The following is a 14,283-nucleotide window of genomic DNA, read 5'->3' on the forward strand; positions in this document are numbered from 1 at the left end:
ACTTTGACCTAGGGAGATCAAAGGATATGGTGAAGGATTTAAGTGGCTGAAATTAGCAAATCCAGAAATTCAATATTTTTTAAATTTGAGAGGAAAGTCTTCACAGAGCAAAAAGGAATTGCTTTTCTGTCCTAAATCAGGTTAGTAACTAAATGTTTTTATGTTATTCATTAAGTGAAGTTTAGAACAAATTCCTCAAAAGGATTAATAAGGAGGGCTTCTATGAGAGATTTTATCAAAGCTATTTAGCAATCTGGGGAAATTTGGACGGGTGAGTTGGAAAAAATATCTCTTTTTATAGATTTTTCACAAGGGAAAGAAAAAACATTCCTAGGGATGAGTTTGAGGTGGACAGTTATGTCAATAGACAAGGAAAGAGAAGTGTGTATTGTGTGGTGTTTAATGCTTGTGTATGTGTGAGTGGCGTGGAGAGTGTGCTTGTGACGGTGGTGGTGTGTGTGTGTATACTGAAATAAACGGCAGCCCTAGATGTCCCAGTGGGTAATAATGGTGCTTGACAAGACTGCTCATTTATATATATTTTGCAAACCCAGCCTTAGAAATTTTAAGTATTTTTTGAGCATCTGATGTCATACATGCTAATATAGACAAAACTCTTTGATTCACCCACTTTGTCGAGCTTCCCGCCAACAAATGCAGACCTGGCAGGAGGGGTCATTTTGTCCAGGGTAGTGGGGAGAATGATTTACCTCTCCTTGTAAAAGCATTTTTAAAAAAACAAATCTTTTAGCTCTATGAAGATACAGGAAAAACAAAGAACTGTATGTTACCTATAATTCCTTTTCTGACATCCTTCCTTTCTTTTGTACATCCAAGTTTGTTGTTTAGTTGCTAAGTCAAGTCTGATTCTTTTGTGACCTCATGGGCTGTCCTTGGTTTTTCCCAGACAAGAATACTGGAGTGGGTTGCCATTTCCTTGTCTGGGGGATCTTCCTGACCCAGGAATGGAACCTGAGGCCTCTGCCTCATCTCCTGCATTGTAGGCAGGTTCTTTACTGATGAGCTACCTTCAGTAATATGCTTCTGTCTGAAAAGCTTCCTTTCACATTCCTACAGGGTAGATTTCCTGGCAATGAATTCTCTCAATTTTGTTTGACAGTCTTTCTCCTTCACTTGTGAGTGATATCTTCACTGGATATAGAATTATGACTTGGCAGGATGTCTTGTTTGCTTTTTAGAGTTTTCAGGTTTTCTGTGTATTTTGTAATCAACAAAAATATCATAAAAGTGAAATGTCAAAACAATGGGTACTGGTATGACAAAGCAAATTTCCCTTGGATTAATGTTTTAAAGCAGAGAGAGGTGCTAGGTGGATTTTAACCAGTTCTTCCCTCTGTAATGCTGACATCAGTGTGTTTTGCACTTGCAGGAGATAGAAAACAAACCCTTCAGCAAGAAGAAACACAACCATAACACCATTATGCAAGTGGATAACCAGGTCTCTCCAGGGAAAGGTAGAAATTATTCTCTATCACATAGGCTTCCTTCTTCTTAAACAGGACACCATTGATTCCATGTGAGAAGATTTTGTCCATAAACATATGGACTAAAATGTAAAGGGTCTTAGAAATGTTCAGGAAAGGAGGTCGGGGGAAAATATCCCTGCAATGATTTTCCATTAGAAAAACCCTAAATAAAATAACCAATGTACCAAGATTATTCACACTGTTATTTTGATTCTTATACACCTGTCAGTTTATCACTTGGTGGAGAATGTCAGAAAGAGAGGGGACTATTTTGGTTCTATCTCAAGGAGAGAGAGACAGATACATGGATGGAAGTGAGGCAGGATGAATGTTCTTGAGTCACTGCACCCTTCAACATCAACAGCTGGATATTTACAGGATATTTTTTAGATTGTTTATCTCAAGTAGGGCAGAGGAAAAACAATATGGAATTACTGCTATCAGATTAGAGTTATATCCACATTATGGGGGACAAAAATCCTAGAAGAGAGGGAGGGCAACAAATTGCATACTTTTTCAATTTATATAAATGTTAGTGGCCTATTAAATTTTATATTTCTTCTTGTGTCAGTTTTGATAGTTAATTATTTTGGTATTTTCATATTGTTCCTTTGTATTGAAATTATCTAGTCTAGTGTCTGTGTGCTCAGATGTGTCCAACTCTTTGTGACCCTGTGGACTGTAGCCCACCAGGCTCCTCTATCCATGGAATTTTAATTATATGTGAACATGTAAAAGATATAAGCATATATTTATGTATATAAAATTGATTTCTGCCTTTATGTTTAACATTTACTTCTTTTTACTTCTTTTTAGGATCTTTGGGTTCATCCATTGTTCATTTTCCAAGTCTTTGAGTTCTCTCTTTTTTAATAAATATGTTCTGAGGTGTAGAATTTACTCTTTCCAGAGATTGATGTGTAGTATCTTACTGTTACTCAATCCCAGGCACTTTAGAACACTCCTTGTGATTTCTCTTTTTGTGTGTGATTTCTTTTTTTGAGTTTCAGATTTTTTGTTCTTTGTTTTTATTGACATATAGTTGATTTACAATGTTATGCTAATTTCTGCTGTATAGCAAAGTGACTGTTAAACACACATATACATTTTTTTTAATATTCCTTTCTAAACCCCTATGATTCCTTTTCAAATTCAAGACTTATTTAGAAGTAATTCATATTCTTTCTGGACCAATGTAGAGAAGAAAAAAATGAGCAAAACTTGGAAGGGTACCCTTAATTGACCATGACAAGCCCTATTCACCACATGGTGAGGATAGCTTCCCCTTTGCCCTCTAGAGGCTTTTTTTCCTCCTCTAGGAATTTTCCCACTGTTTCCTTCAGATTTTTGGGTCTACTTATTTCCCTTTTGCTTTTGAGAATTTTTAAAAGAATGAGGTTGTTCAGAAAGCTTTGGAGCAAGTCATCTCAGTGTGCATGTATACATGTGTGGTTTGAAATGTTTTGCAGATGACCCAAGGCCAGTGAGTTTCAAGGCAAAGGAAGGGCTGGGTAATGATTAAATTTCTGAGGCAATTTTTTCTTCCTTTTGCTCAGTCTCAAGGTTCAAACAGGGCAAAAATTTTTGCCTCCTGGAAAAGGTTAGGAGGCAATGGATTTTCCCCTCACTGACTCAGCAAGTCTTTGGCATCTAAACATTTAAGGAAAGGGTCACTTACTAGACTCTTCCACTGCTAGAGCATTGGTATCTGATTCCTGTTGCCCCATTTTCTGGGAGGCAAAAAGCACCCTGAGTTCAACTGTCTTCAGGGAAAAATGTGCCTTCAATGATCGGTCTATGCCTTGAGGACTCTGTCTTCACAAAAGCTTTGGCCTGAGTATCTCATCTTTCCTGCCAGATCATTCACACTTTCAATGAACTGTTAACTTTAATTAAATTTTTATCTAATATTCTTATCTGTTTAGAAAGGGAGATCTGTCAAGAAACTAATTTTCCAGGTACTAATGTTACTTTTTTCACTGAACAATGTATCTAAATGGAATCCTACAGTTGTACACAAAGAGCTTCCTCATCATTTTTTACAGTTGCATATGAATGTGGTATGACTATATTATAGTTTATTTAACTAGATAATTTATTGGATAGATAACTAGATAATTTAGATAAATTTATCTAATTTATTTAGTTAGATAATTGCTGATTAATTTAAAATCTACTGTTTCAAACAATTCTTCAAAAATGTACAATGTTACAAATTTCAATTCAGTGGGATTACTGAAAAAAACTTGTGTAACTAAATAGACTCAAATATGTAAAGCAAAATTAACACTATTTTTAAAAGGTACAAAAATCCTAATAAAACATTAGCAAAACATAATTTTTAAAAAAAAAATTTTTTTAAATCACAAAAACTAAGTCCAATCGATCCTAGAAATGAAAGAACAGTTTTCTATTACAAAGTAAATAATTGTCATTCAATACAAATTAAAGAAGAAAACTATATGATGATCTCATTAGATACAAAAAAATCTTTATGAAATTAACATTCATTCACGATGAACACTATTAGGTAACTATGAATATGTGATGGACAGTACTCTAAGATGGCTCCTTTGCACTCTTGGGTGGAACCAAAGGGCAGAGGATAAAGCGGAGAGCTCAGAGGGCAGAGCCAAGGGCCACAAGGATTATCCCCAGGCCTCAAGAAAAGTTCAACACTTGTCTAACTGAACTTCAAAACTCTTATTGATCAGTGACTTCTTTTTACACTCCATTTCTCCCCCTTTTGAAACTGGAATGTCTGTATCAATTATCCTATGCCTGTCCCACCATTATAAGTGGAAACATTGCGAGTGTGTAACTTGTCTCTCTAATTTCACAAGTTCGCTGATAGATACTGTACCCATAGTGGCTTACTTTTAGAAACTTCATCCATATTTGTTTTAAATTTTGTAAATTTGAGCTGACATTTTGATGAGGATTTAGACCTTAAGGAACCTTGGGATGGGGTGAGTATGTTTTGCATATGGCATGAACATGGATCTTCTGGGACCAGAGAGTGAATTGTTCTAAGATTGCCCACAAGATTTTGGTCCCTGGTGTACATATACCATCCTCCAGTTATTTAAGCAAATGTCAAGGTAGGTGCTGCTTGAAGGGATGTTGCAGATCTAAGCATGGTCCATAATCAGCTGATCTTAAATCCAGGTAGGACTGGATTTAAAGGAGCTCTTTAAATCTGGATCTAGAGGTCAGAGAGCAGCTAGAGAGATTCAAAGCACAAGAGGGATTTAACAGAAGAGATTGTTCCTTGCTGGTTTTGGGGATAGAGGGGGCCATGTGACAAGCAGCATAATGCACAGCATCTTAAAACTGAGAGTAACTCTTAGCTGACAGTCAGCAGGGAAATGGCAACAGAAGTACAACCACCACAGAAAACTGAACTCTTCTAATAGTTCCTTCCAGGGAACCTCCACCTAAGAACTCATCCTGCCTGATCTCTTGATTTTGACCTTTGAGACCAGGATTGAAAAATCCAACCACATCATCCTAAAACTTATGACCTGCAGAATTGTGAACCTTTTATTAAAAGGGTGCCATTTTAAGTCATTAAGTTTGTGAAAATTTTTTAACATAGCAATAGAAACAAATACACTTCATAAAGCATATCTACAACAGAACCTCCAACAAACATTATCCAAAATGTAAAAACATTAGAATCACTCTATGTAAATCAGGAACAATGGCATAAAACCAGAACTACTTGATAACAATCAGTAATACACTCGTGGTTCTGATGCAATGATACCATGAAGTTAAAGACAGAAAGGATAGGAAAAGAGGAGATAAAATCATAATTTGCACATTCCGTACATAGAAAACCTCTCCAAATTAGGAGATGAATTTTCAGAAGCAAGATTAACTTTTGGCTAGCTATTATTGATGGATATAACATCAATAATTAAAAGTCATATTTAATTTCTTGGACCTTCCCTGACTGACCAGTGGCTAAGACTCCAAGCTTCCAATGCCTGGGGTGCAGATTCAATCCCTGATGGGGGAACTAACCCCCTGCTGCATGGTGTAGCCAAAAAATTATTTCTTTATACTAACCACAGACAATTTAAAACCTCCACTGGGTTGTAATAATGGGGGTTCCATCTTCTTGTCTTTCAGGCTTGCCAACAAACGTGCTTTTGGATCTATGCCAATCTGATATGTGATCATAGTTTCTCTACACAATTTTTTTTGATGTATGTGACTGGGGCATTATTCTGCCTACTACACATCCTTTTTTTTTTTTGTCTTTTTAAATTTTTATCTGCACTGCAGGGCATGCGGGATCTTAGTTTCACACAGGAGAGATGGAACCCACAACCCCTATGGTGCAGGCACTGAGTCTTAACCACTGGACCACCCAGGAAGTCCAAAAATGTCCACATCTTTGCCAACACTCATTTCTTACCTTTTTTGATAAAAGTCATTTTAACAGGTGTAAGATGCTATCCCGTTATGGTTTTGATTTGCATTTCCCTAATGATGAGTGATGCTGAACATCTTTTCATGTACCTACTAACTACATGCATGTCTTCTTTGGAAAAATGTCTCTTCAGTTCTGCCCATTTCTTAATCAGAGTTTTTTGGTTTTGCTTTTTTAAAAAATGTTTTCCTGTTAAATTGTGTGGGTTCTTTTTATTCTGCTCAATGTTATGTGGCAGCCTGGATGGGAAGAGAGTTTGAGGGAGAGGTGATACAAGTATTTGTGTGTCTGAGTCCTTTTGCTGTCCACCTGAAACTGTCACACAGTTGGTTAATTGGCTATATCTCAAGACAGAATAAAAACAAAATTGGGTTCTTTTTATTTTTTGCAGTCTAACCCCTTATCAGATAAATGATTTGCAAATGTCTTCCCCCATTCAGTAGGTTGCCCTTTCATTTTGTTTATAATTTCCTTTGCTGTGCAAAAGACTTTTAGTTTGATATAGTGCCCTTTGTTCATTTTTGCTTTCTCTGCTTTTGCTTTTGGTGTCTTATTAAAAAATCATTGCCAAGACCTATGTCAGGGAATTTACCATCTATATATTTTTCTAGAAGTTTTATGATTTCATGTCTTGAGTTCAAATTTTAATCCATTTTGAGTTAATTTTTGTATATGGTATAAGAGAGTGGTCCAGTTTCATTCTTTCACATGTGATTGTCCAGTTTTCCCAACACCATTATTGAATATTTTAATATTTATTGAAGTATAATTATATAAAATAAAATATGGATCTTAAGTGTATATTTAGACATGCTTTGAGAAATGTATAAACTTACAAACAAGACTCATAGAACATTACATTCGTTTAAAGTCCCATGATGTCCCTTTGCCCTCCTTACCAAGAGGGAATTGCTATTTAATATCTAGCCACATAAATTAATTTTGCCTACTTTTGAAATTCATAGAAATAACAAGCATAAAAATGGTATTCACTCTTTGGTGTCTAGCTTCTTTAGCTGAGCAAATGTTTGTTGAGATTCATCCAGATTCTTGAGTGTATGTGTTTCCTTCCTTTGTATTTCTGAGTGATATCCATTGTATTAATATACTACAGTATGTTCATCCACTCCAAAGATCCAGCTATTTTAAATAAAGCTGCCATAAACAATTCAGTACAAGCCTTTAGTAGATATATATTTTTATTTCTCTTGAGAAAGGCCATTTGTTGAAAAGACTAACATCTTCCATTGAATTGCACTAGTGCATTTATTCAAAAACATATGATCATATATATTCCTCTCTTTCTGGAATCCCTATTTTCTCCTATAGATGAATTTGTTTGGTCTCACACTAACACTGCATTGATTACTGTAGCTTGAAGCTACCTCAAATACATTACTTTTTTTTTTTAATTTATTTATTTTAATTGGAGGCCAATTACATTACACATTAAATTTTTTTAAATGCAACTTTCTTCTGCAATGTGCACATTTGAGTTTCTCAATCAGACTAGTCATTAAGTTTTGAGAATAAAGTCATTTACTTGAGGGAAGGTCTTGTTGGTTATTCAGGGGACTTATTTCCAAGAGTAACTCAGGGTGTTTTTAAAAATGGTCCCTTTAAAATAAACATTAGGAAGGGCCACTTCTTAGGAAGGGCCACTCGGAAATTTGGACCCCTAATGTTAAAATATGTTTTCTTCGTCAGTTGTGTTAACAGTGGATATTTTCTGTCGTACATTCCAGTTCCATACTTTTGTTCCATTCGTTATGGAATTGCTGTCTTCCTGCTCCTCTGTAATGTTATAGTAATGTCACAGCGTGTATGTATGAGCCTCACGATGATAGCCATGGTGAACAGCACGGAGCCACATGGTTTGTCCAACACCTCCACAAAGGAGCTCCAGGATAACATAAAGGTATATCAGAAATATTATACACAGTCATAAGTTTAAAATCCTATCTTGCTAACTAATTTGTGTAGAGATTGAATGTTGTCATAATTGATATAATAGTAATTATTCAAAAAAGAAGCTCAAGTCTTGATCTACCTCATCAGTAGTAACCTAAATGAAGATGTCCCATGACTAAAGTATGTCTCAGTATTTGTTAACGGCAAGAGAAGTTTGGACAAGAGAAAAAAGGAAAACATCTTAAATGAGAAACAGAAATCAACATGTTTTCTTTCTTATTTATGTTTTTAACATACAGTATATTTACATGTTTTGTTAATTTCACCTACAGAAGCTAATGGGTTGATAACTTATCTGTCAAAAGATGTAGTAAAAAAGAAATGGAAATAGATAGGAAAAAATATTTTTTCACTATACTTTTCTTATGTCCCTCTTTTAATACACAAGCAAATAAAATATTTCCTTATTTTCACCCCTATTTACACTAAGAGTAGCTCTGTATGCAGTGTACTGCACCCTGATTTTTTTTTTTAACGTAAGCATCAGAACCAGGTCTCAGATTTGACACATATGTAGGAATTCCTACAGGGAATTTAAAATAACTATAATTAATATGTCAAGGTGTCTAGTGGGAAAAGAATACAATACCAGAGAGGTAATGTCAATACAGAGGTGGATATTACTAGAATAAAAAAGAAATAGTAGAAATCATGGCAATTGTAACAGGTATAAAGAATGCCTTGATGGGCTCATATGTAGTATCAACACAGGTGAGGAAGGAATCAGTGAACTTGAATATACGAACTTCCCAAGCTAAAATGAAAAAGATTTAAAAAAAAAAACTAAGCAGAACACCCCAGAACTGTGGACAGCACCAAAAGGTGTAACACGTGCTTGATTAGACTATCAGAAAGAGTAGGAAAAATGGAAAGAAGAAATATTTGAAAAATTAATGGCTGAGAACTTTTTGAAGTTAATGGCAGACACCAAACCACAAATTCAGAACACCAAACAGGATAAATACTAAAAAGAAAATTAATCAAGAACAACAAGAATTACCACCCAGACATACATATTTAAATTGCAGAAAACCAAGACAAAAAGAATATATCTCAAATAAATCTGGAGGAAAAAAACTACAGAGGAACAAGAATAAAAATTACAGAAGATTTCTTACCAGATACCACTCAAACATAAAGAAAGAAGTGAAATCTCTAAAGTACTGAAAGAAAAAAAACCTGCCAAACTAAAATTCTATATCCTGTGAAGTTACACATTTAAGAATTTAAGAAGTTGTATACTTTATAACAAAGATTAAATACACAGTTTATTGTGTCAACTGTACCTCAAAAAATCTGTCAAAAACTCAATTTTTTTCAAAAATTTTTAATTCTTGAGTATTCCATTGCCTTGGTTTAAATATCAAGAACCCCATTTTCTAGAGAAATAGCTACTCAAAAAAGCTGTATTTTATTTCCTTCACTGTAGTAAAAGAAGGGCAGCTCAAACTGTGAAGCTTGAAACTTCTTTGGCACATTCACCATTTTCCCCCCCACTCCTCCCCCCCAGGAATCTGCTGCTGTAATCCAGGAGAATTGACCTTCTTCAAATAAGAGTCATAGAAAAGGAATTCCGTTTTCTCCTCTACAAAGGTACTAGATAAAGAAATAGATTACATAATTATTCTCAAATATGAAAACTCACCAGAAGATTATTTTCCCAAAGCAGACCTAAATTGTAAACTAATATTACAAGTAAACCTAAAAACTAGCAAAGTAACTATAACTAGGAAGGAACACTATAGTGTAGCACATTTAGGTACTCAAAGCTGAGATGGCCCGGTGATAGAAGTCTCTGCTCAGACAGTGGATGAATGGAAAAAAAAAAAAAAATGGACAGAACTCAGAAAACTGATACGATAATACTAGACAGAACATTTTAGAAAAGAAGGCAAATAAGAAGGAAAACAAGAGAGAACAGAAACCAAAGAGAGCTCAATAAGGGACACTGAGTATAGAAAAGGAAGGAAGATGAGAAAGTGTTACACATAAATGAGAAATAGCCTCTGTCTTCCCTTTGCCAAAACAGCCAAAAATATATATATAATTATTTTGTTTAAAATTTACCAATCTGATAGAAATTCTGTGATAACTTTGAAATTTATTAATGAATGTGTACATTTTTATATTTCTGTGATCTATATTTATTGACCATTACTATTTTTTTCTCTTATAAATTATCTATTGATACCCTCTGTCCATTTTACCTACTGGGATATTATCTATTTCTTCATTTATATGACTCATACAGATGTATATATATTTATTCCTAAGATTTATATAGGGTAATTTACATATTTATATACAGATTACTTTATTTAATGATAGCTAGTTAATGGATTGAATATGGAAATACCAACTTAGGTTTTATTCTTCTGGTGTGGGGAATTTCATCTGAGGTGAGTGGTTTGAATTCAACTATGGTGCCCATTTTTCTTCTGTTTCTCCATTCCACTATAAAGAGTGATGGCTTTATGCCTTGAGAAAAACAACCCAATATTCTTAATAATCTGCACAGAGAGAGTCTAGCAAATGTGTGCTGAATCACCTGATATGGGGAAAGGTGAATATTGATTCCCTTGGGAAAATACCTGTCATTTAGAAAAATATGGCAGAGCATCTTGTTCCATCCTCTGAGTAATCTCCCACCAATGAAAAAGATCTGGAGCTTCCATGGCCACTTGACTACTATATAGAGGCCCCTCACTATTAATATTCAATATACTCAAAGTGATGCTTCTACCAAATCTCAAATGGAAGTCCTTTCTATCAGACAAGACATCACTATCTACTGCTATAGGATGACAGAGATTTGAGAAAGGGAGACAAAGGATGAAGGACGCAAGATAATAGTGATGAGAAAACAAACAAACTCCTACCTAGTTGATTATTTCATAGTCAACCAAGAGTTCCATTTAGAACATTCATTCTTTATCTAAAATAAACTAATTATGCTAGTACATAGATAGTTTAGAGAAGGAGGACTATCTTAGACATTTCCAAAGAAGTTTTCATCTTGTCCTCACCTACTAAAATTAAAATTTCTTCCTGTGCAGTGAGTCCAAAAATATTGCAACCTCCTCATAGTCCAAACTGTAAGTTCAATATTAAGAATTTCTTATGTCAGATTTAATAAAGTAACAAAACTATGCAAGACCCCCTAGCCAAAACCGGCAGAGGAATCCACTCCTGAGACAGACAACAAAACATGTGGCGTCAGAGCCAAGTGAAAAAAGAGAAATGGCCTTTTTTCCTTCATTATCCCATTCAATTATTCCCATAGTTCAGCCTGAGAACTTCTCTTCATGATTTTATATTCTCTCTGTTGCTACTTTGCTCTCTGGGATCAGTGTGTGTGTTGTTAGGGGGATATGTTGTTTTGTGAACAAGGTTAACTGAATAGAGAAAAAGGATGAGAAGGGGCAAGCGGAAATTAATAACTGCAGTAAATGTAGTACTACATGGTATTCTACAGAGGAGTTTGCGTGTATTTTAGTAATATTTAAGAAATAAGTATTAGAGATGCTGAAGATGAACCTGTAGAAATGTCCTGGACTCACCTCCTCCTACAGACACACCAAATATACAGATACCTATGGAAAGTTTTCTTCTGGAAAAAAATCAAAAGCTGAATATTCCTACACATCGGGAGAACAAGAAAATGCCCATAACCAAGAGGAAATGCTGAGACACAATCTCACTGTAAACCCCTGGCAAGGTGACCCAGCAAGACACCCCCCTCAGGAGTGAAGAGTCTGAACCCCGCATTGGGCATCATCCCTGCGCCTGAGAGAGAAGCCACCCAAAGGTCTAGCTCTGAAAGCCAACTGGGCTCACAAACACAAGTCCCACAAGGGTAAAGGGAGCTGAGAAATGGTTCTTAAATGGCTTGTCCATGGACTCACCTACCCCATGGCACAGCACGGAAGCAGCTGTTTGAAAAGCACCAAGACATTCTATGAAAGAGGCTTATTTGCTTACCATAAACTGTTGACTCGAGGCACAAGCATCTGATTTAATACATACGCATCAGGGTCTGCTTGGGGTTCCTTCTCTTTGGGGACGGAAGCCAGTGAATGCCATCCTTGTGTTCTCTCTTCTGTACTCCAGAGAGCCAGTATCTCCCAAAGGGGCAGCTTTTACATTCTCCTGGCATTCCTGTTCTGGTGCTCAATTTTTTTTTCTTTTTAATCTTTTTAGCAGCTGCTGCCTTGATCACCTGGCTCTGGTGGCCAACAGGGCTTGACAAAAGTAGTATCTATTTGTGATAAAAATTCTCAGCAAGTGAGTATAAAGGGAACATACTTCAGCATTGTAAAGACCAGCGATGTAACAAGGCCACAGATAACATCATATTTAATGGTGAAAATCTGAAAGCTTTTCTACCAATGTCAGGAAAAAAACAGTGATGCCCACTCCCACCACTTTTATTCAGCTTAGTGTTGGAAGGTTTCACCAGAGCAATTAGGCAAGGTAGAGAAGGAGGGGCATCCAAACTGTAAACGAAGAAGAAAATTTGTCACTGTTTGCAGATGACATGACATTATATATAGAAAATTCCAAAGACTTCACTAAGGGAACTGTTAGGGCTAATAAATGAATTTGGTAAACGTGTGAGATACAAAATCAATATACAAAAATCTTTTGTGTTTCTATGCACTAATAAAAAAACTGGCAGAAATAAAATTAAGAAAACAATTCCGCTTACAATTGCATCAAAAAGAATAAAATATGCAGGAATGCATTTAATCAAGAAGGTGAAACACCTATCCACTAAAAACTACATGACACTGATGAAAGAAACTGAAGAAGATACAAGTAAGTGGATAGATATTTTGTGCTCATAGATTGGAAGAATTCACATTGTTAAAAAGTCAAGATTAGATGTAATCTTTATCAAAATTCCAATTACATTTTTTACAGAAATAGAGCAAACAGTGCAATTTGTATGGACCCAAAATAGCCAAAGCAATAATAAGAAAGGAAAACAAAGAGGCATCAAGCCCTCTGATTTCAAACTATATCCCAAAACTATAATAATCAAGAAAGTATGGTATTGAAATAAACACAGACATGTTGATCAATGAAGCAGAGTAGGTAGCCCAGAAATAAACCCATACATAAGGTGGGCAATTAATCTATGACAGAGGGGTCAAGAATTTACAATGATGAACAATCTCTTCAATGAATGGTGTTGGGAAAACTAGACCCCTATCTTATAAGAGACACAAAAATTAACTCAAAATGAATCCAAATTGGAACATTAAAACCTAGAACCATGAAACTAAAAATATAAGTGAAAAACTCATTGACATTAGTCTTGGCTATGATTTTTTGGATTTGACATCAAAGTCAATTGCAACAAAAGCAAAAATAAAACAAGTGAGACTACATCAAACTAAAAGCTTCTGCACGGCAAAGGAAACCATCAAGAAAATGAAAAGGCAACCTACTGAACGGGAGAGAATATTTGCAAATCATGTTATCTGATCAGGGATTAATATCCAAGATATATGAAGAACTCAATCCATTCAAAAATGAGCAGACGATATAGACATTTTTCTGAGAAAAACGTCCAGTTTGTCAACAGGCACAAGAGAATGTGCTCAATATCATCATGGAAGTGTAATTCAAACCCATATCACCTCACACCTGTCAGAATGAATATTATCAAAAAGATAAGAAATATCATATTGGCTAAGATGAAGAAAGACGGAAACACTAGTGCATTGGTGGTATAATGTAAATTACTATAGTTGCCATGGAAAACAGTATGTATGAAGGTTCTTAAAAAAATAGCCATATGATCCAGCAATTCTATTTCTGGGTATTTATCCAAAGCAAAAGAAAACACTAACTTGAAAAAATATCTACATCCTGTGTTCATTGCAGCATTATTTACAATATCCTAAGTATTCATTAGTGAATGAATAGATAACGTAAATGTTGTACTAATATTTAATAGAATATTACTTGGGCATAAAAGTATGAAATCTTGCCATTTGCTGCAACACGAATGGATCTTGAGGACCCTGCGCTAAGTGAAATAAATCAGACAAAGACAGTTCAGTTCAGTCACTCAGTCGTGTCCGACTCTGCAACCCCATGAACCGCAGCACGCCAGGCCTCCCTGTCCATCACCAACTCCCAGAGTCCACCCAAACCCATGTCCATCAAGTCGGTCATGCCACCCAACCATCTCATCCTCTGTTGTCCCCTTCTCCTCCTGCCCTCAATCTTTCCCAGCATCAGGGTCTTTTCAAATGAGTCAGCTCTTTGCATCAGATGGCCAAAGTATTGTAGTTTCAGCTTCAACATCAGTCCTTCCAATGAACACCCAGGACTGATCTCCTTCAGGATGGACTGGTTGGATCTCCTTGCAGT

General features: G+C 35.6%; 1 protein-coding gene across 3 annotated transcripts in view; it reads left to right on the top strand.

Moving 5' to 3' along the window:
* SLC17A1 (solute carrier family 17 member 1) overlaps positions 1-14,283 on the top strand; it is a 49,606-nt gene continuing 35,323 nt past the window's right edge. For all 3 annotated transcript variants that reach the window (XM_043450613.1, XM_043450615.1, XM_043450616.1), the window contains exons 1-3: positions 1-140; positions 1,391-1,475; positions 7,674-7,846. In XM_043450613.1, the coding sequence (XP_043306548.1) occupies positions 1,442-1,475; positions 7,674-7,846 (207 nt within the window). In that variant the 5' untranslated portion in view covers positions 1-140; positions 1,391-1,441. The remainder of the gene's footprint in view (positions 141-1,390; positions 1,476-7,673; positions 7,847-14,283) is intronic.

Source organism: Cervus canadensis, chromosome 28, assembly GCF_019320065.1.
Source record: "Cervus canadensis isolate Bull #8, Minnesota chromosome 28, ASM1932006v1, whole genome shotgun sequence".
In the NCBI taxonomy this organism is placed as follows: Eukaryota; Metazoa; Chordata; class Mammalia; order Artiodactyla; family Cervidae; genus Cervus; species Cervus canadensis.